General features: G+C 39.5%; 1 protein-coding gene across 2 annotated transcripts in view; it reads left to right on the top strand.

Moving 5' to 3' along the window:
• Nucleotides 1–27,237, top strand: part of ARL6IP6 (ADP ribosylation factor like GTPase 6 interacting protein 6) — a 234,669-nt gene that overhangs the window by 60,835 nt on the left and 146,597 nt on the right. Inside the window, exon 4 of one of the 2 annotated variants that reach the window (XM_032410405.1) lies at nucleotides 8,548–8,605. The exons of the other annotated variant lie outside the window; for it this stretch is intronic. Coding sequence (XP_032266296.1) covers nucleotides 8,548–8,551 — 4 coding nt within the window. The 3' untranslated portion in view covers nucleotides 8,552–8,605. Of the gene's footprint in view, nucleotides 1–8,547; nucleotides 8,606–27,237 lie in introns of those variants that run through there. 2 annotated transcript variants of the gene reach the window in all.

Below are 27,237 nucleotides of genomic sequence, written 5' to 3'. Positions count from 1 at the left end.
CCCTCAAGCCTAAGGTAGGGTGGTCTGATTCGTCCCCTTATCTCTGGTTTCCCCACACCTCCACATTTTTAGGATTTCTGTGAGCCTGATCACATAGCCCCCCATCTCTCCCTACCTAATCCTTACTCATTGGCTTTTCTGACAGACTTCTCCTTGTGATCTCTTTTGACTTCTTAAGAATTTGGTTAGTATGCATCATTTGCTCAGACCCAATCATGGCTTCTAAATGCAATTTTTCCCCCCTTCTTTTACTTTTAAAACAAATGACAGACACCCTGTGAAACTCATTTCCAGTCATCATCTCTTGGACTTTTATAATATATTTATCTGCAATAAAGAAATTATCTTCCAGAGTGGGTACTTTCAGATGAAATCAATAAGGCCTATACATTCAGCACTGATACTATAAATGTTCTTTTTCAAAAGCAAACATAATAAAATAAGCATGCACACAACATCAGTTAATTATGTGAACTCTGCTGAAAATTGCACAGGAGAGGCAAATAAGGTTTATTTGTGCTAGAAAAATGATTAAAGAAGACAATTTAGGTGATATAAACAAACTTATTTAACACTTCATGAAGCGGACAGTCTCCTTTCAGAGAACTGCATATTGGGTGGAAGGCAGAAAGCTTTTATCAGATAAAAAATAAATAACGAGGAGGGAGAGTCCAAGATGGCGGAGGAGTAGGAGACCTAAATTTCGTCTGGTCCCAGGAATTCAGCTGGATAGGGATCAAACCATTCTGAACACCTACAGACTCAACAGGAGAGTGAAGAAAAGAATAGCAACAACTCTCTTAACAGAAAAGCGACCACTTTCTGGAAGGTAGGATGTGCGGAGAAGTGAATCCGAGGTGATATTCGGGAAGACAGACGGTGGGGGGGGCCTCCGTTTGCCGCTTCTGGCAAGTGATAGAGCCGTGGAGCACAAAATCGGAACTTTTAGAAGTCGGCTCCGCTGAGGGATGTCACTCTGGTGGCTAAGCGGGGGGTGGAACCCTCGCGGGACAGTGTGGTCTCAGGACCCTCAGGGTCACAGGAAGACTGGGGGTGCCTGAGTGCAGCAGAGCTCCCAGGTATCAGAGCAGGGAAGCCGGCTGCAGAGACGGAGCCGAGGAGCGGGCTCTCAGCTCGGGGTTGCCGTAAACCGTGATCTGTGGCACAGTCGGGCCCCTGCTCCTCCAGCAGGGACCCAACAAGCGGCAGATCCGGGGAGACTTCCCTTCCTCTCCCAGGAGGAGCGGCGCAGGAGCGCACCACAGGGATCTGCTGGGTTTGGAAACTCCACACGGGGTTGGGTGCAAGAGATAGAAATGCTCGGTCACAGGCCGGGTAAGCACGGAGTGCGGCCGGAGACTGGGGAGACGGGAGTGACTGACTGCTTTTCTCTGGGGGTGCACTGAGGAGTGGGGCCCGAGTTCTCAGCTCCTCTGGGGCAGAGATTGGGAGGCCGCCATCTTCACTCTCGTCCTCCAAAGCTGTGCGGAAAGCTTGCAGGGAACAAAAGCTCCTGAGAGCAAACCCGAGCAGATTACTTAGCCCTGACCGGCAAGGGCAGGGCAATTCCACCTGCGGCAAAGACATTTGGGAACCACGGCAACAGGCCCCTCCCCCAGAAGATCAGCAAGAACAGCCAGCCAAGACCAAGTTTATCCATCAATGAAAATGGCAGAACTCCAGCGCTGGGGGGATACAGCACATAGAATTCATGGCTTTTTTCCCCATGATTCTTTAGTGTTTCAACTTTAATTTTTTAAATTTTCTTTTTTTTTTAAATTATTCTTTCTTTTTTCAACCAACTTCTTATCAATTCATTTTTTAAAATCTTTTTTAATTTTCATTTGTACAATTATATTCTATCCCTTCATTGTATTTAATCTTATTTTTTGTATATATGTCAGTTTTTCTTTCTTTAAAATTTTGGGATGCAGTTTCTTCTAACAGACCAAAATATACCCAAAATCTAGTGTATGGCTCTCTTCTATTTACCTGCCTGATCACATTCTCTCTCTCTCTCTTTTTTTAGTTTTTCTTCTTTCTTTTTTCAACCAACTTCTTATCAATTCCTTTTTTAAAATCTTTTTTAAATTTTCATTTTTACAGTCATTCCATCCCTTCATTGTATTTAACCTTATTTTTGTGTGTGTATATATATATATATATATATATGTTTTTCTTTTTTTTAAATTTTGGGATGCAATTTCTTCTAACAAACAAAAATACACCCAAAATCTAGCGTATGGCTCTGTTCTATTCACCAGCCTGATCATTTTTTTTTTTCTCTTTTCTCTCCCGCCCCCCCCCCCCCCGATTTTGGGTCTCTTCTGATTCGTTTAGTATATATATCTCTGGGGTTGTTATTACCCTTTTAGCATTTTGTTCTCTTGTTCATCTATTCTTCTCTTGACAAAATGACAAAACGTAAAAACTCACCTCAAAAAATAGAACAAGAGGCAGTACCGACTGCCAGGGACCTAATCAATATGGACATTAGTAAGATGCCAGAACTAGAATTCAGAATAACGATTATAAAGATACAAGCTGGGCTTGAAAAAAAGCATAGAAGACACTAGAGCAGATTACTTAGCCTGGCAGGGCAGTGCAATTTCTGGAGAAATAAAATCTAACCAAGTCGAAATCAAAAAGGCTATTAATGAGGTGCGATCAAAAATGGAGGCTCTAACTGCTAGGATAAATGAAGCAGAAGAGAGAATTAATGATATAGAAGACCAAATAATGGAGAATAAAGAAGCTGAGGAAAAGATAAACAACTTCTGGATCACAAGGGGAGAATTCAAGAGATAAGTGATACCATAAAGTGAAATAATATTAGAATAATTGGGATCCCAGAAGAAGAAGAAGAAAGAGAGAAAGGGGCAGAAGGTATATTGGAGCAAATTATAGCAGAGAACTTCCCGAATTTGGGGAAGGCATCAAAATACAGGAGGCTCAGCGAACCCACCTCAAAATCAATAGAAATAGGTCAACACCCCACATCTAGTAGTAAAACTTACAAATATCAGAGACAAAGAGAAAATCCTGAGAGCAGTTTGGGACAAGAGGTCTATAACCTACAATAGTAGGAACATTAGATTGGCAGAAGTCTTATCCACAGACACCTGGCAGGCCAGAAAGGACTGGCATGATATATTCAGGGTACTAAATGAGAAAAATATATGGCCAAGAATACTTTATCAGCTAGGCTGTCACTGAAAATAGAAGGAGAGACAAAAAGCTTCCAGGACAAACAGAAACTAAAAGAAATTGCAATCACCATACCAGACCTACAAAAAATATTAAAAGGTGTCCTCTAAGCAAAAGAGAGCCCAAAAGTAACATAAACCAGAAAGGAACACAGACAATATACAGTAACAGTCACCTTACAGGCAATACAATGGCACCAAATTCATATCTTTCAATAGTTACCCTGACTGTAAATGGGCTAAATGCCCCAATCAAAAGACACAGGCTATCAGATTGGATAAAAAAACAATACCCATCATATGCTGTCTGCAAGAGACTCATTTTAGACCCAAAGACACCTCCAGATTGAAAGTGAGGGGGTGGAAAATCATTTACCACGCTAATGGACATCAAAAGAAAGCTGAGGTGGCAATCCTTATATCAGACAGATTAGATTTTAAACCAAAGACTATAATAAGAGATGAGGAATCGCACTATATCATACCTAAAGGGTCTATCCAACAAGAAGATCTAACAATTGTAAATATCTATGCCCCTAACATGGGAGCAGCCAATTATATAAGCCAATTAATAACGAAAGCAAAGAAACACATCAACAACAATACAATAATAGTGGGTGACTTTAACACCCCCTCACTGAAATGGACAGATTATCTAAGCAAAAGATCAACAAGGAAATAAAGGCTTTAAATGACACACTGGACCAAATGGACTCCACAGATATATTCAGAACATTCCATCCCAAAGCAACCGAATACACATTCTTTTCTAGTGCCTATGGAACATTCTCCAGAATAGATCACATCCTGGGTCACAAATCAGGTCTCAATTGGTACCAAAAGATAGGGGTCATTCCCTGCATATTTTCAAACCACAGTGCTTTGAAACTAGAACTCAATCACAAGAGGAAAATTGGAAAGAACTCAAATACATGGAGGCTAAAGAGCATCCTACTAAAGAATGAATGGGTCAACCAGGAAATTAAAGAAGAATTAAAAAAATTCATGGAAACAAATGAAATTGAAAACACAACTGTTAGGGGCACCTGGGTGTCTCAGTCGTTAAGTGTCTGCCTTCCGCTCAGGTCATGATCCCAGAGTCCTGGGATCGAGCCCGCATCAGGCTCCCTGCTCAGCCGGGAGCCTGCTTCTCCCGCTCCCCCTGCTTGTGTTACCTCTCTAGCTGTCTCTCTTTCTGTGTTAAATAAATCAATAAAATCTTAAAAAAAAAAAAAGAAAAGAAAACACAACTGTTCAAAATCTTTGGGATGCAGCAAAGGCGGTCCTAAGAGGGAAGTATATAGCAATACAAGCGTTTCTCAAGAAACAAGAAAGGTGGGGCACGTGGGTGGCTCAGTCGTTAAGCATCTGCCTTTGGCTCAGATCATGATCCCAGGGTTCTGGGATCAAGCCCCGCATCAGGCTCCTTGCTCGGCAGGAAGCCTGCTTCTCCCTCTCCCACTCCCTCTGCTTGTGTTCCTGCTCTCTCTCTCTCTCTCTCTCTCTCTGTGTCAAATAAATAAATAAAATCTTTAAAAAAAAAAAAACAAGAAAGTTCTCAAATACACAACCTAACCATTCACCTAAAGGAGCTGAAGAAAGAACAACATACAAAGCCTAAACCCAGCAGGAGAAGAGAAATAATAAAGATCAGAGCAGAAATCAATGAAATAGAAACCAAAAGAACAGTAGAACAGATCAACGAAACTAGGAGTTGGTGCTTTGAAACAATTAATAAGATTGATAAACCCCTGGTCAGACTTATCAAAAAGAAAAGAGAAAGGACCCAAATAAATAAAATCATGAATGAAAGGGGAGAGATCATAACCAACACCGAATAAATACAATTATAAGAACATATTATGAGCAACTATATGCCAACAAATTAGACAATCTGGAAGAAATGGATGCATTCCTAGAGATGTATAAACTACCAAAACTGAAAGAGGAAGAAATAGAAGACCTGAACAGACCCCTAACCAGCAAGGAAATCGAAGCAGTAATCAAAAATCTCCCACCAAACAAAAGCCTAGGGCCAGGTGGCTTCCCCGGGGAATTCTACCAAACATTTAAAGAAGAATTAATAACTTATTTTTCTGAAACTGTTCCAGAAAATAGAAATGGAAGGAAAACTTCCAAACTCACTTTATGAGGCCAGCATTACCTTGATCCCAAAAGCAGACAAAGACCCCATCAAAAAGGAGAATTACAGACCAATATCCCTGATGAACATGGATGCAAAAATTCTCACCAAAATACTAGCCAATAGGATCCAACAGTACATTGAAAGGATTATTCACTATGACCAAGTGGGATTTACTCCTGGGCTGCAAGCTTGGTTCAACATCCGCAAATCAAATCAATGTGATTCGCTACATTAATAAAAGAAAGGACAAGAACCATATGATCCTCTCAATAGATGCAGAAAAAGCATTTGGCAAAGTACATCATCCTTTCTTGATCAAAACTCTTCACAGTGTAGGGATAGAGGGTACATACCTCAATATCTTAAAAGCCATCTATGAAAAACCCACAGCAAATATCATTCTCAATGGGGAAAAACTGAGAGCTTTCCCCCTAAGTTCAGGAACACGGCAGGATGTCCACTATCACCACTGATGTTCAACATAGTACTAGAAGTCAGCCTCAGCAATCAGACAACAAAAAGAAATAAAAGGCACCTGGCAAAGAAGAAGTCAAACTCTCACACTTTGCAGATGATATGATACTTTATGTGGAAAACTCAAAAGACTCCACCCCAAAACTGCTAGAACTCATAAAGAAATTCAGTAAAGTGGCAGGATGTAAAATCAATGCACAGATATCAGTTGCATTTCTATACACCAAAAAGACAGAAGAAAGAGAAATTAAGGAGTCAATCCCATTTACAATTGCACCCCAAACCATAAAATACCTAGGAATAAATCTAACCAAAGAGGCAAAGGATCTGTACTTAGAAAACTATAGAGTACTCATGAAAGAAATTGAGGAAGCCACAAAGAAATGGAAAAATGTTCCATGCTCATGGATTGGAAGAACAAATATTGTGAAAATGTCTATGCTACCTAGAACAATCTACACATTCAATGCAATCCCTATGAAAATACCATCAACTTTTTTTCACAAAAATGGAACAAATAATCTTAAAATTTGTATGGAACCAGAAAAGACCCAGAATAGCCAGAGGAATGTTGAAAAAGAAAACCAAAGCTGGTGCCATCACAATTCCAGACTTCAAGCTCTATTACAAAACTGTACTCATCAAGACAGTATGGTACTGGCACAAAAACAGACACATAGATCGATGGAACAAAATAGAGAACCCAGAAATAGACTCTCAACTCTATGGTCAACTAATCTTCGACAAAGCAGGAAAGAATATTCAGTGAAAAAAAGACAGTCTCTTCAACAAATGGTGTTGGGAAAATTGGACAGCCACATGCAGAAGAATGAAACTGGACCATTTCCCTACACCATACACAAAAACAGACTCAAAATGGATGAAAGACCTCAATGTGAGACAGGAATCTATCAAAATCCTTGAGGAGAACACAGGCAGCAACCTCTTCAACATCGGCCATAGCAACTTCTTCCTAGAAACATCGCCAAAGGCAAGGGAAGCAAGGGCAAAAATGAACTATTGGGACTTCATCAAAATAAAAAGCTATTGCACAACAAAGGAAACAGTCAACAAAACCAAAAGACAACTGACAGAATGGGAGAAGATATTTCCAAATGTCTTACTAGATAAAGGGCTAGTATTCAAAATCTGTATAGAACTTCTCAAACTCAACCCCCAAGGAACAGATAATCCAAACAAGAAATGGACAGAAGACATGAACAGACATTTCTGCAAAGAAGACATATAAATGGCCAACAGACACATGAAAAAGTGTTCAACATCCCTCGACATCAGGGAAATACAAATCAAAACCACAATGAGATACCACCTCACACCAGTCAGAACGGCTAAAATTAACAAGTCAGGAAATGACAGACGTTGGCAGGGATGTGGAGAAAGGGGAACCCACCTACACTGTTGGTGGGAATGCAAGCTGGTTCAGCCACTCTGGAAAACAGTATGGAGGTTCCTCAAAAAGTTGAAAATAGAGCTACCCTATGACCGAGCAATTGCACTACTGGGTATTTATCCCAAAGATACAAATGTAGTGATCTGAAGGGGCACCTGCACCCCAATGTTTATAGCAGCAATGTCCACAATAGCCAAACTGTGGAAAGAGCCCAGATGTCCATCGACAGATGAATGGATAAAGAAGAAGTGGTATATATATACAATGAAATATTATGCAGCCGTCAAAAAAAAAAAAGAAATCTTGCCATTTGCAACAACATGGATGGAACTAGAGGGTATTATGCTAAGTGAAATAATTCAATCAGAGAAAGACAATTATCATATGATCTCATTGATATGTGCAATTTGAGAAACAAGGCAGAGGATCATAGGGGAAGATAGGAAAAAATGAAACAAGACGAAACCAGAGAGGGAGACAAACTGTAAGAGACTCTTAATCTCAGGAAACAAACTGAGGGTTGCTGGAGTGGAGTAGGGTGGGAGGGATGGGGTGGCTGGGTGACGGACACTGGGGAGGGTATGTGTTGTGGTGAGTGCTGTGAATTGTTTAAGACTGATGAATCACAGACCTGTACCCCTGAAACAAATAATATATGTTAATAATAATAATAATAATAATAATAATAATAATAATAAAATAATAAAATAAAGAACAAGGAAGAGAAAATATCTGATCGGCTGGGGCCACGTGGTGAACCTCGTTTGGGATGAGAAGGTGCAGAGTTGGCTTGGCATTTGGGGATTCTGCTGCCCGAATGTACTGTTTCTGGTCAAGTGGAGCATTGTAGAGACATGAAAGTTACCTAAGTTTTGGTTTGCAGACTTGGCATCCTGGTCAGAAGCAGCTCCATTTTGGGCCTACAGTTATTTCAATAGGAGTAACTTATTTTTCCTGGGTGTCTCCTGTGTATACATAGGTATACATCTTAATAAACTTTTTTCTCTTTTTAATCTGTCTTGTTTTACAAGGGTCTCAGCTAAGACCTCAGAAGGGTAGAGAGAAAATTATTTTTCCTCTCTTACATAGTCAAGCTCTTCAGAAAATGTCCAATCAATTTCCTGATATGATAATTAATGGGGAGCAGCTGTCTTTTCTCTTTCATTTAAAAAGTGGGATTTATGGGAGTGATATGAGGATTAATATTTATAAAGTACTTTTTCAAAGGAAGAAGCACTGTGATTATTCAGTAGAGTGTAGAGTTATTGGATAGTAAGATTAATCAATCTCTTGTAAATCTCTTTATGTAGGTAAAATGGATATGACAAAGGACTTGATCAGAAGCCCCAAAAAGGCATCATGTGCTCATCAACGTGCATGGTGAGGCTTGGCCGTATTTCAGCAAAGTCTGCAGAGTAGTACTCCCCCGGCATGCCTCCTGCCAGTGCAGCGTATCCTTTGTATCAAACCTCAGTAAGACTCACGGGCAGCTCTTACTCATGTCCATCGAATTGTTCTCTTTAGCAATATGTCACATTGCAAAAAATAGGCCTGCTCTGCAGAATAATGCCAATTTTTACTGAAGATTTAATGGGGAATGGAGAAGAGAGTTTAGATTACATATACCACAGTAATACGTAGTAAGATTTCTATATTATGATTCTGATTTCTTCCCAATGGTTCTTTCTGGCTGACAGTACCCTCATGTCCAGGCCCTAATCTCTCGATGGCCCCCAAAACCTGTTTCCTGGAGTCCTTGGGCTCTGTCCACACCTCACTTTGCAAAACAAAGCATGTTGGCTAGCCAGCCTTTCACCCCTAAGAAATCAATTCAGGTTCAGGGACTATCTGTGGTTACTCCAGTCTGTTCTTGAAGCTTTAGTTGGAACTTTAGGAAGCAAATCCAGGATGCAAAGTGTTTACATTCAAAAAAGTGTGTGGATGAGGGTGGGAGAGCAAAGAGAGAAGCAAGTCTGCTATTGAAAGAAACAAGATTTTTCTCTTTTTCTTCAAGTGCTGACCTCTGTATTTGTCCTCCCATCTTTAGACTTAGCTGGTACCTAAAGTCAATCAATTAAACATAAGATCTGATCGGAGATAAATGGTAACATAAAGCAGTATAAAATCACAGTGCCTAAATTTCATCACCATTCAGTATGTCCCAGTGGAGACTTTTGATCTAAAATAGTTTGCGAACAGAGTTCAATTCAAGAAATTGCAATTGAACAATAGTTACTTTCTAAAATGATAATAATAAAAAACCTGTGTGGGCAATAAAATATATTCAAAAAAATTGTGATTACACACTAAGAAAACAGAATATTAACACTGGTCTAAGAGCAAAGGGATAAAAATTGAATAAAAAATGACATTTGAAAGTTGTCTAAAATAAGCAAGCAGATAAACTTACCTTTGGGAGGATTTTATTTAAGATTCAGAATATTTAGAAAGATATTAAGGCAAAAAAGATAAAGTTTATACTTTAGATATTTATGTTTTGCATGAACTTGATTTGAAATGAATATAAGTAAAATTTAAAATGCAAAAAAAGTATAATGCTTGTTAAAAGATAAACTGAAGCATATCATTATTTTTAAGAGTTTATTTGGGCTGAAATTGATTTAAATTGGGCAGCACTGAAAAGGAAATGGTCAGGAGCGCTCCCCTGACAGGAGCCAGGGGAAAGACTTATTTAGAAAAGGCGCAGAAGCAAAAAAAGGAAATTATTTGATTGGCTATAGCTCAAAGCCTAGTTGGCTGTTTGTGATTGGTTGTCCTTAGGTTTTGATTTTGTAACCTTGAGGCATTTACAGGCTTAAGTTTTGGTTTGCTTACATAGGCCACCAAAGCATCAGAGCCACTTCAATCTAATGGCATCCTTGTTTAATTAATTTAATATACTAAAGACTACAAAACGGATCATAAAGTTAAATTAAGAAAGTATTTATAAAGAACTCATTGCATGGTGTAATTTTCAATATTTAAGATGGGCACAATAAAAAACTTTCAAATAAGTGTTAAGGAGTTATTATCCAGAGATAATTATGAAAGGGGAGAGATCACCAGGCTCTCACCTCTACGTGGCTCTCAGACGTGAAGTCCAAATGATGGCCAGCAGTGATACAGGTAATTATTGCTTTAGATGTGATAGTTCTCCTAATTGTTGTAAATTTTAAATGTTGGCAATTCTGTTGTTCAGACAGTGCTTAAGCGTTTTAAAAGTAATGAATTGACCTGCTCTGGGTATATTTTCTAAATCCTTAAGCAGGTCTTCAAATATTGAGATAAGAGGGGGAAATCGTGCGTTAGTAGGGAACTGTGCGTTGTCTGGAGCACATCCTTCCAGGTTACCTGATATGGATTCTGTGGGAGCTATTTTACAGCCCTGAGACCTGTAGATAACTGATAGCAATGTGAAATAATTCTTGTCTCTAGATACACGGCCTCTCCCCTGTAGAGGAGCAATTGACTTTCCTCCCCTCTCTGAGGAATTGAACTAGTTTTGCCTCCATTTGCACACTCCAACATTCCTTGTCTAGAAATGTGCCTGTTCTTTGAATTCTCCTTTGACCTGATTGTAACATCTTACCCATTCCTCCATTAATGGGTTAAAGAAAAGCTTTAATATGTGTTCATTTTATATCTGTATGAAGATCACAATTTTACTTATCAAAAAAACAAAAAACAAAACAAAACAAGCTTGTCCTTTAACATTAGGAAACAAGCTTCTTTCTACATCCAATTAGTTGAAATGAGTGACCAGAACATCTATCTCAGTAGCATACTATATCTTCCCACACTAATTAAACATATTCTCCGCTTAGTGAATATGTTAAAGAAATTTCTGCTCTAATTAGTTTCCCACTAATCAATCATTTTCAGTCTGATTATCTTCTCTGCAGGGGATGCAGGGATGCAGGGAAAAAGGGTTTACCCAAGTATAATCTCTATAACTGCATGCTAATGATTCTCCACTGGGACTGTTTTTCCTTTCTTATTGGGCTGATGTTATTCTGTGAAGTATCTAACTGAGTCTCCTGGTAATCTCATAGCTGCCAAGTGTGAGACCACAAACTTCCTTTGTTTTATCTACTCTCACACTTCTGACACCAAGTATGTGGGGGTTTTACCCACACTGACCAATTCTCCAATTCTCTGTGGACACGAACTGGGAATCCTTCACTTTAATTCAACTCTGACACTAACTGTAGATGAAGGACTCAGTCCTATGAAACTGCTTCTTCTACTTCAGACACCAAACACAAGTCCAGGTTGTCACCTGTGCTTCTGATGACTTGCTATAAATTGAGGCTTCCCATAGCCCCTTCCTCAGGTTTGATAATTTGCTAGAGTGGCTCACAGAACTCAGGAAAACAGTTGACTCACTGGATTGCCTGTTTATTATAAAAGATACAACTCGGAAACAATCAGGTAGGAGAGATGGGTAGGGGGAAGGGGTGTGGAGATTCCATACCCTCCCAGCATCTTGACGTATTCAACAACCTAGAAGTTCTAAATAAATCTTAAAAAAAAAAAAATACACACACACACACACACACACACACACACACACACACGACACTTTCCCATCCATTTTACCATCCAATTGGCAAGAGGAAATTAAGGAGCAAGAAAATAGAAATCAATAAAAGACTAAATTAGTGAACATTAACAATGCAGTAAAGGTTCAGAGAAATAAGTAATCAGCATGCACTGGAGCATTAAGGGAGGGCTTCTTGGAAGAAGTGACATTTAAGCTGGTATTGAAGGACGGACTGAAATTAGAAATATGTGTCAGAGGTGGGGGTTTAATTTAACAAGGTTTTTAGCTGGGAATCCATGCTTGAGCTTAAGGAAATCCCTGAATTTGTTTCCTGAATTTTGGGCATATTTTTGCTTGTGCAGTTTTCTTATGAGTGGGTCTATAATTTTTATCAGCTTCTCAAAGGGCTCTGTGACCACTCAAAAGTAAAGAACCATGACTTAAAAGAATCAGGGACCTTAAATCTTGGTCTTGTCCTGGGAAGTGGCTAAACATTACATTTAATGTAATTTCACCACTTATAGTAATGAAATACCAGAAAGCAGTCTCTAATATGCAGTGTGACGAAGCACTGATAGGTGGGACAAAGGGGCTAAACAATTCCTGCCAGCAGCCTCAGGAGAGAAGCCACTTTGCTCCAAATTTCAGTATTATCATTCCTCTTCCATGCATGTGTAAGGGTCTTTCATTTGGGTTTTCTAACTTAAACTGGATACAGTGTGTGTGTTTGTGCGTGTGCACACGTGTGTGTGTGTGTGTGTGTAGCTTTTACATTGAAAAAGTTTCTAGAAAAATAGATAAATCTGACAAATTAAAATGTGTTTGATTTTTTCTTCTCAAACTTGAGCATGCTTATAATTTACTCCTATGCATTCTCTCCCTCTCTGTGTCTCTCTCTCTCCTGTTGAACACAAAGGGACATAAAAGCAAGCAATTCTGGGCAATCTTTACACAAATTATTTCTCATTATTTCCCACATCTCCTGTCTTGAAGGTAGACAAAACACTTTTCCTTTTCCTTTTTCCTTAGAATTTTGTGCCTAATTTAAAGATGTGCTCAATAAGTATAGAACTCTTAACTAAGATACAATTTCTATTTTAAAAAGGGTGTGTGTGAAAAAAATAGAATCCATTACTTAGAACTCCTTACCCAATTACTTTTACTCTGTCACAGTTTCTAAGGGTGCCAGCTGTGTTTTCCTTGTGGTAAAGGCAGGCAATTTGAGTAAATTAAAGAATGTTTGCAATTGATGTGTACAGAGTTGTCCTTGGAAGTGTACATGGTGTTTTCAAGATGATAGACTCTAATATATGTTTTGCCTTTTCAATGTTAGGACTATGAAATTCTGTCTCTTTTCTTTCTCAGTTATGACAAGAAAGCTAACAACGATACAAAATTTTATACAATAATATCTGTATTACTTTCCTGTAATGCAGGCTGCCATTACAAAGTACCACAACCTGGTGGCTTAAAATAGCAAAAATGTATCACCTCACAGTTTTGGAGGTAGAAGTATGAGATAAAATATTGGCAGGTTTGTTTTTTCCTGATGGCTATGAAGGAGAATCTGATCCATGCCTCTCTTAGCTTCTGGTGATTTGCTGGTATTAAAAGATAACCTGAGGTGTTATTAAAATTTTAGACATTTATTTGAGGAAAAGTTGATTCCCATTGGCCAACACCAAACTGGAAGTACTTAGAAGCACTCTGGGGATGGAAGCTGGGGAAAAACTTTTATAGAGAAAAGACAGAGGTAAAGTAAGGGAATTATTGATTGTGTATAGCTTAAACCCTAGTGGGCTGTTTGTGATTGGTTGTCTTTAGGTTTTGCTTTCATAGCCTTGAGGTATTTACAGGTTTAGACTTTCGTTTGCTTATGTAGCAACAGCGGAATTAGAGCCGTGTGAGTATAATGACCTCCTTGTTTAACTACTTTAACACTGACAATCTTTGGCATTCCTTACCTTGTGGATGCATCACCCCAATCTCTGGCTTCGTCCTCACATGGCATCCTCCTTGTGTGCATGTTTCTGTCTAAATTCCCCCTTTTTTATAAGGACAGCCATCAGAGTAGGGACCCACCCTACTCCAATATGGCCTCATCTTAACTTAATGAACTACATCTGTGATGACCCTAGTTCCGAATAAAGTCACATTTGGAGAAGCTAGGGGTTAGAACTTTAACACATGAATTTGGGGGGCATAAAATTCATCTTGTAAGAGGGTCATTTATTGGGCATCTTCAGTGTGACTTGGTCATAACATAAGCCCATAATGACTGCAAGGTGTTTAAAAATGTTTTTTTTTCATAGTATTGAACCAGTAGCATGATTATAAAATCTGAGTTTACTGAGCTCATTATTCAGTGTCAGAAAAAGCCCTATGGGGTTGCCTGGGTGGCTCAGTCGGTTAAGCGTCTGCCTTCGGCTCGGGTCGTGATCCCAGGGTCCTGGGATGAGTTCAGCATCGGGCTGCCTGCTCCGTGGGGAGCCTGCTTCTCTCTGCCTGCCACTCCCCCTGCTTGCTCTCTCTCTCTCTGACAAATAAATAAAATTAAAAAAAAAAAGATAAAGCCCTATGTTCTGATAGTTTATCAAATACAAATGGTTTCTGATGATTCCTACACAGATTACTGGTATCATGAATTATCTGCACATATTCCAAGATTATTATTCCCTGCCATCACAGCCTTTTTTCTTGGTAACTACAACGAGAATCTGTTTCTCCAAACTTCTGTGACCCAGTGAAGAGCAGTGGACTGCCCCATTGCCAGGCACTTACTGTGCCATACATAGTCTGCCCATGAGAAGAACTGTGTCATTATCACCAGCGCAGTTCCGACCATGCCTGGCTGGGGATGTTAAAGGCAAGGCCTGCTCTGGATACACTTGGGTGAGGTCAGAAGGCAAGATGTTGGGTACAGCTTCTCTGTTGTCTTTTTTTCTGCTTTCATCTCCTTCCTTCCCTCGGTTAAGTGGAATAGGGAAGGGATAGTCTCCATTCTTTTTTTTTTTTTTTAATTGTTATGTTAATCCCCATACATTACATCATTAGTTTTAGATATAGTGTTCCATGATTCATTGCTTGTGCATAACACCCAGTGCTCCATGCAGAACGTGCCCTCCTCAATACCCATCACCAGGCTAACCCATCCTCCCACCCCCCTCCCCTCTAGAACCCTCAGTTTGTTTTTCAGAGTCCATCGTCTCTCATGGTTCTTCTCCCCCTCCGATTTCCCCCCCTTCATTCTTCCCCTCCTGCTACATTCTTCTTCTTCTTTTTTTCTTTCTTAACATATATTGCATTATTTGTTTCAGAGGTACAGATCAGATAAAGGGCTAGTATCCAAAATCTATAAAGAACTCATCAAACTCAACACCAAAAGAACAAAGAATCCAATCAAGAAATGGGTAGAAGACATGAACAGACATTTTTCCAAAGAAGACATCCAAATGGCCAACAGACACATGAAAAAGTGTTCAATATCACTTGGCATCAGGGAAATCCAAATCAAAACCTCAATGAGATACCACCTCACACCAGTCAGAATGGCTAAAATTAACAAGTCAGGAAATGACAGATGTTGGCGGGGATGCGGAGAAAGGGGAACCCTCCTACACTGTTGGTGGGAATGCAAGCTGGTGCAGCCACTCTGGAAAACAGTATGGAGGTTCCTCAAAAAGTTGAAAATAGAGCTACCATATGATCCAGCAATTGCACTACTGGGTATTTACCCCAAAGATACAAAAGTAGGGACCCGAAAGGGTACGTGCACCCCGATGTTTATAGCAGCAATGTCCACAATAGCCAAACTGTGGAAAGAGCCAAGATGTCCATTGACAGATGAATGGATAAAGAAGAAGTGGTATATATATACAATGGAATATTATGCAGCCATCAAAAGGAATGAGATCTTGCCATTTGCAACGACGTGGATGGAACTGGAGGGTATTATGCTGAGCGAAATAAGTCAAACAGAGAAAGACATGTATCATATGATAGTCTCCATTCTTGATAATAGCTGTGTTTAGAATCAGCCCTAGGCAGAGATGGCTCTTTGCCTATGCCATCAATAGTCTGGCTTCCCCAAGCTGGAATCAGACATGCAGAAGTATATCCAGAACGTAATATTAAAATAATATGTAGAGTCAAGTTTATGAAATCAGTTTCCCTGTTACTCATTCATTCATTCATACATTCATTCAATAGTCATTGACAACCTGTGTAAAAGTAACGGTTAAGGCCAAGGGCTTGGGAGTCAGAAATATATGAGTTCCAATTGGGATTCTATTTTTAACTAATTATGTGACCTGGGAAAACTTCTTAAATATTTTTTGTTTCATGTTTTTGTGCCTCAGATTCCTCATCTGTGTATATTTGGAATAATATAGTATGTATTACATTATATACATAATACATACAGTATAATCCATTATATACACAATACATTCTATACTAATAGTATAGATACTAATATATTTAGTATATATTATATATATACTAATAGTATATATATGATAAATAGTATATATATTTATCTTAATATAATGGGGGGTTTATCTTAATATAATGTAATACACACTATAATATTAAGCTAAAATCCCCCAAATCTCAGTAGCCTGAAATGACAAAAGTTTGTTTTTTGCTTATGTCCATCCTTATTGACTGGGTTCTCTATACTATATCGGTTGTCCTCCGAATGACGGAGGAGCCAATATTGGGAACACTTTCCATTGCTATGGGAGAGGGAAAAAGAGTTCCGAAGGGTTGTCGTTGGCAGCAGGGGTCTGGCTTGGAAACTGTTCTGCTCATAACTCATTGGCTAGGACTGGTCACTGATGCCATCCCACCACAAGGGGGTCAGGATTTGAGATCCTACCCTGGAGAACTGTAAGACCTGGCGAACAACACAAGGCCCATCACTAATGCCCTTCTATAAGGTAACAAGAAGGATTTCATGAGAGAGAGTGTTTGTACATATATAGTGCCCGGTACAATGACTGGCATGCACATGGTAGACACTCAATAATAATAGCTAATTTTTTCTAGTACATTATTACTATAAAGCACCTGCTACATGCCAGGCACTAAGCTAGGTATTGGGAAGTCTTAGGCTATCAATGAAATTCTAGCCCAGGGCAAGGAGTGAGGAAGTTGTTACTGAAGAGGGCTATTGCTGGTTATCTTGAATGAACAAATTAATCAATTCATTTTGTGAATTGGTCCCAAGGCAAGTGGGCTAGAGCAGTGTCCAAATATGTCTCATTTAACCCTCATACCAACCTGTTAAGGACCAGTTCATGGAGAGGGAATTGAAGCCTAAAAGGATTATGTGACCTGCCCAAAGTCATACTGCTAGCAAAGGTCAGACTGCTGTTCTGGGAACAATACTGGAAAATGCCCTGAGGACTAGTATGCTGGCTGCTACCTACTGGTTGATATTTGGGGGGTCTGGGGCTGGGGTGGAATTAGTAGGTTTGATAGATGTGAATAAACTGTTTTAATTGTGGATTTAAGTTGGTATTAGTATGAATTGTTTGGTATCCGATTTTTTCAGTGTAAAAATAGGTTAATAGTAGCAACCATTTCAGAGGATCTTTTTAAGAAGTAATGTGATTATAGTTTTAAGCTTTTAAAATAGTACTGTCCACACAGTAAACGCTCTAGAATGTTAGCTATCATTAGTTTTTTCTTTTCTTTTTTTTTTTTTATAGATTCTATTTTATTTTTTTGATAGAGAGAGGGAACACAAGCAGGGAGAGTGGGAGAGGGAGGAGAGGGAGAACAGGCTTCCTGCGGAGCAGGGAGCCCAATGAGGGACTCGATCCCAGGACCCTGAGACCATGACCTGAGCTGAAGGCAGACGCTTAACCGACTGAGCCCCCCAGACACCCTATCATTAGTTTTCTTGCAAGTGCAATTAATTTAATAGGTAATAAGATAGTGCAATTGAAGTAGGTAAAAGTAACTGATTTTCTCTGTAATCTCAGAGCCTGGATACTGCTTTGTCACTATAGGGAAGCGAGGGCTTTTCCATAAACCCAGAGGGATTGTGGTAGAAGTCCATCCAGCATACAGAACTCTCCCCTGCTTAAAGTCCTAAGTCAACTGAAGCTATTTGCTCCCATCCACTGGGCTTAGCCTTGATCTCTTTCAGGGCTCAGCAACAGAATTGTTTCTCAGAAGGAGCAGGTTAACCAAGAAATTGTAAAGTTGCCCGTCCTGTTTCTCCTACCTAGTCTAGAGTTAGGATGAAATCTGGGCACGGTAGCAATAAAGCATGTGTGAGTATAACCTTCTCAGGAGGCAGGAAGTATAGGGTGGTGGTTGAGTCCAGATTCTGTTGGCTCTTTGCTACTTCTGTTCATTGACACCAGTTCTGGACATTGGTTTCTTCAGTGGTAGCATGGGTATGACACTGAGTTGTGTAAAGCACTTAGAATCCTGTCTGGCACCAAACAAGCACTTGAAAGCTGTTACTCCCCTGAAGCAGTTGGAGTTCTAACCCAGGTGTTTATTGAGCATCTACTGTGTGAACCAAGGCCAGGGCTGTCTCTGCTCCTACCCAGCTCCCACCCACAACTGGCTCCAGGTCCAAGGTCTTTCACTATAGCTCAGTTGTTGTGCAGCAGGGGAAAGAGAATCTGTGATAACTAAAGTCACATTTGTGATTTTAACTAGTAAGTCCTACATTTTTATTAATTTTCCTCATTGTAAAAGTGTCAAACAATAAAGAAGCATTTAGGATGTAATGTCAAAGCCCCGTCTTTTCCCTTTGCTTTCAATCCTGCCCAGATTCCATTCTACTCCAGAGAGTTCCCTGCAAACAATTTATTGTTTATACTTCCCATCTTCTTTCTCTACTTTTATAAACATGTATATGTATGTATGCATATGTGTATATGTATGCATGTGTATATATATACACACAATCTATATCTTAAAAGAAAGAAATCATTCCGAGTGCAACCTATTGTCTGTTTTTGACTTTATTTTCACTTAAGTATATGTGTCAGAGATTTACTCATGTTGATACATATAGATGTAGTCCATTTTATGACTATGACAAATTTTTCATCATTCCCTATGAACATTTAGGTTTTTTCTCAAAAATTTTTTTTCTTATAAACAGTGCTGCAGTGAACATTTCTTTAGTGCACATGAGAACATTTATTTAGAATCTTAGGAGTGGAATTGTTGGATCAAAGGGTATGTTCATTTACAAAGTTTTGCAGATGCTAATAATTACCTTTGAAGAGTGCTTCACCAATTTTTACCTCTATGAATGTATGTAATAATGCATGTTTCCTTATCCTCTCCACAACTTCCTGTTATCAAAGTTTTAAATGTTTATTAATCTAAGGAAAATGAATACAATTTCTATGGCTGCTTTGGTGTGTATTTCCTTGATTACTCATGAAACAGAAAATTATTTCTTCTGTTTATTGAATATTTGTACATTATTTTTGTGAACTGATTATTCATATATTTTGCTCATTTTTCTGTTGGATTGTTGATATTTTTCTTATTGACTCTAGGAGCTCTTTAAATATTGCAACAGCTGGGGCGCCTGGGTGGCTCAGCTGTTAAGCGTCTGCCTTCGGCTCAGGTCATGATCCCAGGGTCCTGGGATTGAGCCCCGCATCAGGCTCCCTGCTCTGCGGGAAGCCTGCTTCTCTCTCTCCCATTCCCCCTGCTTGTGTTCCCTCTCTCACTGTCTCTCTCTCTGTCAAATAAATAAATAAAATCTTAAAATAAATAAATAAATAAATATTGTAACAGCAATCATTAGTTGTATATGTTGCAAGTATTTTCTGTAAGTCTCTTCTTTCTCTTTAATATTACATATGGTATCTTTTACTAATATAGAATTTAAAATTTTATGAATTCAGTTTGGTCAGTCTTTTTTGGGGGGCTTCTGGATTTTGTGGGTAAATTAAGAATATCTTACCCATTCAAATAAAAATAATCCTTGGTGTTTTTTTCTATTAATTTTCTTTTCATAATTTGTTTTTTAGGCCAGGTGGAATTAATTTTTACCTAGGATCTGAGGTAAGGATCTAATTTTATCTTTTCTTAATGGAGTAGTCAGTTGTTACAAATCCAATTATTGATTTACAGATTCTACCATAGTTATACACACATGATTTTCTAGACAGTTTTTTTAGTTGTATTATTCCATTGGCATTGGTACACTGTTTTAATCACCATAGTGTCACTGTATGCCTTAATAGTGTGAGGACCAATCTCCCCTCTTCATTCTTCTTTTTCAAATCTTTTTGGCTACTCTTGGATGAACTATGAACTTTGGAATTTGATTTTTAAGTCCTACAAACTGTTCTATTGGGATTGCCCAGAATATATTGATTAACTGGAGAAGAACTAACTTCTTTATACTGTTGAATTTTTCACACTCAGGTACATGATATGTCTTTTATTTATTTAGGTTTACTTTTCTGTCCTGCAGTAAAGTTTTATAGTTTGCTTTATGTAGCTCTTACATATTTCATTTAAAAATATTTCAGCTTTATTGAGGTATAATTGTCAAATGAAATTGTAAGATATTTTAAAGTATGCACAGTAGTGATTTGATATATGTATACATTGTGGAAGGGTTCTCCTTATCTAGTTAATTTACATATTCATCACTTCACATATTTGCTTATTTAATTCTTTTTGGTGGGAACATTCTACTCTCTTAGCAAATTTTAATTATACAATACAGTGTTATTAACTATAGTCATCATGTTTTACATTAGATCCTCAGACCTTATTCATCTTATAGCTGAGAGTTTGTATTCTTTTACCAACCTCTCCCTATTTCCCCATCCCCCAAGTCTCTGGCAATCTCTTATCTACTCTGTTCCTATGAGTTTGACTTTTTTTTTTTTTTTTAAGATGCCACATATAAGCAATACCATGCAGTGTCCATCTCTGGCTTATTTTACTTAACATAGTGCCCAGCCATGTTGTCACAAAAGGCAGGATTTCCTTCTTTCTCATGGCTGAATAATATTCCACGTATTCCATATATATATATACACCACATCTTCTTTATCCATTCATCAGTTGATCGACAGTTGTTTCCATATCTTGGTTAGTGTGAATAATGCTGTGATGTACATGAGGGTGCAGATATCTCTTCAATATCCTGTTTTCATTTCCTTTGGATATTTACCCAGAAGTGGGATTGTTGGATCGTGTGGTAGTTCTATTTCTAATATTTTGAAGAACCTCCGTACTGTTTTCCATAGTGGCTGCACCAACTTATATTCCCACCAACAGTGCACAATGGCCTACTTTCCTCCATGGTTTTGCCAGCACTTGTTATTTCTTGTCCTTTTGATGATGGCCATTCTAACAGGTGTGAGCTGATATCTCATTGTGGTTTAATTTACATTTCCCTGACAATTAGTGACATTAAGTACATTTTGATGTACCTATGGCCACTTGCATGTCTCCTTTAGAAAAATTTCTATTCAGTTCCTCTGCCCATTTTTTAATCAGATTCTTTTTTTTTGCTATTGAGTTGTGTGAGTTCTTTATATATTTTAGATATTAACCTCTTATCAGATAGATGATTTGCAAATATTTTCTCCTTACATATTTCTTTTTAGTATTATTCCCAGGTATTTATGAGTTAGTTACTATTGGAATGAATGTTTCTTTTTTTTTTTTTAAGATTTTATTTATTTGTTGGAGAGAGAGAGAGAGAGCACAAGCAGGGGGAGCGGCAGGCAGAACAGGCAGAACAGGCCGAGGGAGAAGCAGACTTCTGCTGAGCAAAGAGCCCGATGTGGGACTCAATCGCAAGCCCCTGGGATCATGACCTGAGCTGAAGGCAGACGCTTAACCCACTGAGCCACCCAGGCGCCCCATGGAATGAATGTTTCAATTACATTTTCTAATATAATATTTCTGATATATAAACTTTATTTTTGTTATTGAGCTTATATTGCTTGACTTACTAAATTTGCACACTGGTTTTAATAATTTTTCATCTGATTCATTTGTTTGTTCTAAGAAAACACTAGAATTTACAAATACCAACAGTTTTCTGTATAGCTTGTCTTACTGGGGGCAGAGGAGCCACTTTAAGTATTTACTACAAACGGATTTTAAAACAGGAAAGTGGTTACAGAGGTGAAGGGGCCCATGAGAAACCACACCAGTAACACAGAGATAACCCAGGGGTCAATAACAGCAGGAAGCCACAACCACTAGACTGAAGAGATAAAGGGAAGAGGCAGTGTTACTAGACCTTGGGGACCAGGGTAACCCCAAAGAAGCTGGAAGCATGGTGGATGAGTCTGGTGGGAGGAGGAGTCATGCAGGAAACATAGCTGCTGCCAGAGAAGCTGTAGGAGGCTGAGAGGACGTGGGAGAAACACCTCGTTTTCTCTCCACCACTGCCCCACCCCAGGCCCAATCTCCTCCCAGTGGTTTCTTACCTGTTGGGTTCAGCTGAAAATCAGATGAAAAGGAAGTTTGGGAAACACAGCCTGCAGGGATTGGCCCAGGCTCTGTTTCCCAAACTTCCTTTTCAACTGAACCCAACAGGTGAGAAACCACTGGTGGGGGATTGGGCCCAGGTGCTTTTGGTACATTGAATAAGGCTGATTACTCCTAACAGTGGTTTCTCAAACTTTAAAGATGAATCATTTAGTAATTTAGTATTTTTAATTTGATTTTTTTGTTTTGTTTTGTTTTTGGTTTTTTTGTGGGGTTTTGTGTGTGTGTGTTTTTTTTTATAACAACTGATAATTTATTAAGAAGGTTGATTTAAGCGTCTGCGATGGTGACTTCAACCTCAGCTCCTGGCTCAATACTGATGGAAGTAATCTGCTTAACAGTCTCAGAAGGACTGTGCAAATCAATGAGTCACTTGTGGATCCTCACCTGAAAACAATCCCAAATCTTAGAACCTTCACCACAAGGAGTTTTTCTTTTTTTTCTTTTTCTTTTTTAAAGATTTTATTTATTTATTTCAGAGAGAGAGAGAGAGTACACAAGTGGGGGGAGACAGGCAGAGGGAGAGGGAGAAGCAGGCTGCCCGCTGAGCAGGGAGCCCGGAGCAGGGAGCCCGAAGCAGGTCTCCATCCCAGGATCCTGGGATCATGACCTGAGCCGAAGGCAGACACTTAACCGACTGAGCCACCCAGGTGCCCCACAAGGAGTTTTTCCTGTAGTGATTCTCAGGGTCTTGGTAGGCATCTGAACTGGTCCTTTCTCTTTGAGATTCTTTTCCTTTGCGCCTCTGATCAAGTCAGCACATACCTTTTCCAAAGATTTTACATTGCGGCTGGTGAGAGTAATTCTAATTTGGTGAATCACGGGTGTCTTTAAAAAGCCACGGCTGCGGCGCGGCTTCCTGACCGGCTTGTTCCTGGGTGAGAGCGGTAAGAGGGAACAGCGACCTGAACGGCGGTGAGTCAGGAGCAGGAGTGGGGCGCCCAAAGCTCCACTGTAGCTGCATCCGCGTCTTCCTCAAAGAGAAACTGATTTGATTCTTGGTATGTAAATTTGAGATCTGCTACCTTGGCTATAAGAGCTCAGCTTTTCTAGTTACATAAACTTTGATTTGAGTGTGTCTTTGCTGCTTACTATACATGTGGCATTGACAACCGTTTTAAGATTAGTTTTTGTTTTTTTAATTTTAATTTTGTTTTTGAGAGAGAGAGAGAGAGAGGTGGAGGAGGGGCAGAGGGAGAGGGAGAGAGAGAGAATCTTAAGCAGGCTCCATGCCCAGCATGGAACCCACCCCAGGGCTCGATCTCACAACCCTGAGATCATGACCTGAGCCAAAATGAAGAGTCGGATGCTTAACTGATTGAGCCCCCCAGGCGCCCCAAGATTAGTTTCTTATATATTAATAATAATATTAAGAATGAGATTGAACATGCATATCAAGGGCTTAGCACAATGCCTACAACAGTCAGTAATCAAACAATGTCAGTTATCATTACTGAGTTAAAAGACTTGGATTTTCCCCCTAAGGAGTGTGTTACTTTGGACAACTTATATACCTTCCTCAACTTAAGATGGGGTTATGTCCCAATAAACCCACCATAAGTTGAAAATATCATAAGTTATCATACCGTAAGAAAATGCATTTAATACACTTAACAAACTGAACATTATAGCTTAGCCTAGCTTACCTTAAATGTGCTCAGAACACTTACGTTAGCCTACAGTTGGGCATAATCATCTAACACAGAGTCTATTTTATAATAAAGTATTGAATATCTTATGTAAGTTATTAAATGCTGTACTGAAAGTGAAAAATAGAATGGTTGTCTGGGTACAGAATGGTTGCAATATAGTTAAGTATATCCATTGTTCACCCTCATGATCACAGGCTTACTGGGAGCCATGGCTCACTGTGTTGCCCAGCACCAGGAGCGAGTACCATACTGCATATTAGCACTGGCTGGGCAGAGATCAAAATTCAAAATTTAAAGTACAGTTTCTACTGAAGACATGTCATTTTCATACCATTATAAAGTCAAAAAATTGTAAGTCAAACCATCATAAGTTAGGGACCATCTGTAATTCCTTTATGCTAATATTGAAACATCCCCCAAAATACATTTGTTTTATTTTTTATAATTTTGTGATGTTTTTATCTCTTAATCTTTAAACAATTTTGTATGGCAAGTATTGTCCATTGTTAAAAGGAGAAACTCAGACAGATTGTTACCTTGCCCAAGATCACAGAGTTAGTCAATAGTGGGTGTGGATTTGAACACAAGTTCTCTGATGCTAGATCCTGATTCTTTTGTCTTTCTATCACAGTGATCTTCAAATGAAGGAGTTAAACATATAATCTGTATGGTCCCTTCTGTCACTAACATGTTGGCATCAAATGTTTTACTCTAAGGGAATTGGGTGCCCAGGGTAAAATCAGGTCTGAAGTGGTCAAAACAACTGCAACAAATGAAGAAGTACAATACTTGGCTAACTGCAAAAAATGCAGGCTGTGTGAGGACAATTGCTGGGTTGGTGAGACCCTTTGTGAGGTGCCCAGTTACCTTCATATATGGGATTAAAGCCCAAACTGCAGTCACCTGTTTGAATCTGGCTTCCCACCCGCAACTGCCACCACTCTTCCACAGAAAAGACATTCAAAGGGAGGGAGCTGGGGAGGGACTCAGTCAACAGGTGAGACCAAGAGTAGATTCAGATCCACTTTTCGAACAGTGATTTTGAGAGGTAGGACATCTCAGTTGTCCCAGGGTGCCTCTGTCTGTGAGCACAGCCACCAGGAAGCTGGGAATGAAATGGACATGCAGTCTGCCAAATTGGAATGTCTCACTTGAATTTTGGGACCATGGGTCTATGCAAGTGTAACAGGATGTTGAGTGGGGTTTTTCTTCCTTTCTCAGATCCTTCTGCATCCAAGTTTTATTTTCCAGCATTCTTGGAGAGTATCAAAAAGATGTGAGTGAACTCAGAATTTACAAAAAGAGCAGGAGCTGTGGAACTGCTGGCTAAAAACTGGGATGTCCAAGGTTGATGACCAAAGATGGGAAGTACAGCATATTCCCCAAAGAGTGCCAGCAGTTAGGGCTGGTCTCCTGCCTGCTGGGCTCACAACCAGGGGACAGTGTAGAATCAGCAGTACCACTAGCCATCTGCCTTCCCCACATCTCCCATCTCAAAGTCAAAAAGAAGATGGGGGAGATGGAGGGCATGTCCTTTTAAGATATTCAATAAGAGTGGTTTATTTTCCCTTCCTTTCTTTGGGGCAATGATCTCTCCTCTCCGAAGCCAAGGGATGGGACTCCTAAAGAGTCACTCATATTTGGCAGGGGTATCTTCCAAGCAGGGAGTCTGGCATTTTGTTATCCACAGAATGCTTAACGAACCATAGAACCTGTAGGCACAACTTGAATGTCTTCAGAGTTGTATGGAGAGAGAGCTCTTGGAGAATGCACTGTGAAACTAGGAATTTGCTTATATTACATGGTGATTATGAAGTTTTTACCCAAACTGGGACACTTTTGAGAGTGAAAGTAGACACTATTTATAATCTCTGGACAACCGGTATAAAAGAGGACTCTCCCAGGTCAACCAGGATGTCTGACTATTCTATCATCATAGAGAGTATGATATATGCATATTAATTAGTTTTAATCTACTAACCCTGTGGGTGGTTAGTTAATATTTGAAGTCCCCCTAATTGGGCATGCACACTTTGAAAGTGGTTAGTTAACATCTGAATGATTGAAGAATCAGAAACCCACTCTCTTAAGGCACCCTGGCTTCAGTTATCCTTGTTAATTAGCAAATGAATATTAGAAATTTTTCATTAGTGAAATTAGTGGTGCTCAAGATCTGTGAATAGACTGGCAATATTTTACAGCCATTTTTCCTCTTGTATGAACAGGATATAAGTACTCAGGGAATTCAGGAGCTTATACTATTTGGAACAACCCCGTAGGTGTAGAATTCCCAGGAAATCAGGAGACTCTTCAGTTTCCTCATGGAAAGTTTTGTTACCCAACTTTGTTACCCAACTGACCAGAAGGCTAACTGAACATCATTGTATCTGCTTCAAGAGACCCTTTCATGCATGGTTGGACAGAAAGCTAGGATTTTATTAAGCCTACAGTACAGATGGTAAGACTGTTTTCTTGCCTTCCACATACTTGCCAGTATGGATAGCAAATTTATCGTAGCATAGCACATGGTAGCAAGGCTGAGGGGAAGGACCTACACAGTCCTTACCTATCTCTAACTGCAGGAACTATAGATATCTTCCAAGAAGATCCAAATTGGCTTAGACCAGTGTGCACCACTTGTCATTTTTAGCCTCTCTCCCCACTGTGGAAAAGTGGAAGTGTTTGACTTTAGTCTTCGGAGATTTGAGATATGAACCTAGAGACTAGTGCCCACTGGGGCCTGGACATTTCTGCCATAGGGAGGCCAAGGGAGTAATGTATCATTTCTGAGATAACTGGAAGACATACTATAGTGTGTCTAAGAAGTAAAGGGGAGGCAGTAACCCAGACATCCAGTTTCCCAAAGTCCTTGGAGGACTTGGAAGAGGACTTGGTGTGGAAGATTACAGGAGGAGCAGGAGCTCTAGGCTGTGGGCTAAAGAAGGGATTTGCCCATTATGGAGGGGGCCAGAGTGAAGTTTGACACTATTCCAAGAAAAAACACACACAGTCTTTATGCAGCAACCACCACATCAGCTAAGGCCTGCAACACTACCCAGCAGAGCAAAAGCAAGGTGGGGAACCCCTTCCCAATACCGACAGGTAGTCTTCCGTGACCTCTGCCTCCTCAACCCTTCTCCTTGTCCCCATGGGTTATGGGACCTGGAAGAGGGAGGGGAAATATATGTTCAGAGCCTATTTCGTCCTCCCCACTCCAAGCTCTCAGAAACAAGAGAAATGGGTTTTATAGGCCACCCAGTGGTTTCATACTGTATCAAGAGCAGGAAGTTGAT

Source organism: Phoca vitulina, unplaced genomic scaffold, assembly GCF_004348235.1.
Source record: "Phoca vitulina isolate PV1807 unplaced genomic scaffold, GSC_HSeal_1.0 scaffold1, whole genome shotgun sequence".
Classification (NCBI taxonomy): domain Eukaryota; kingdom Metazoa; phylum Chordata; class Mammalia; order Carnivora; family Phocidae; genus Phoca; species Phoca vitulina.
Note: the sequence above shows the minus strand (reverse complement) of the source record. Positions and strands in the feature narration are given on the sequence as shown.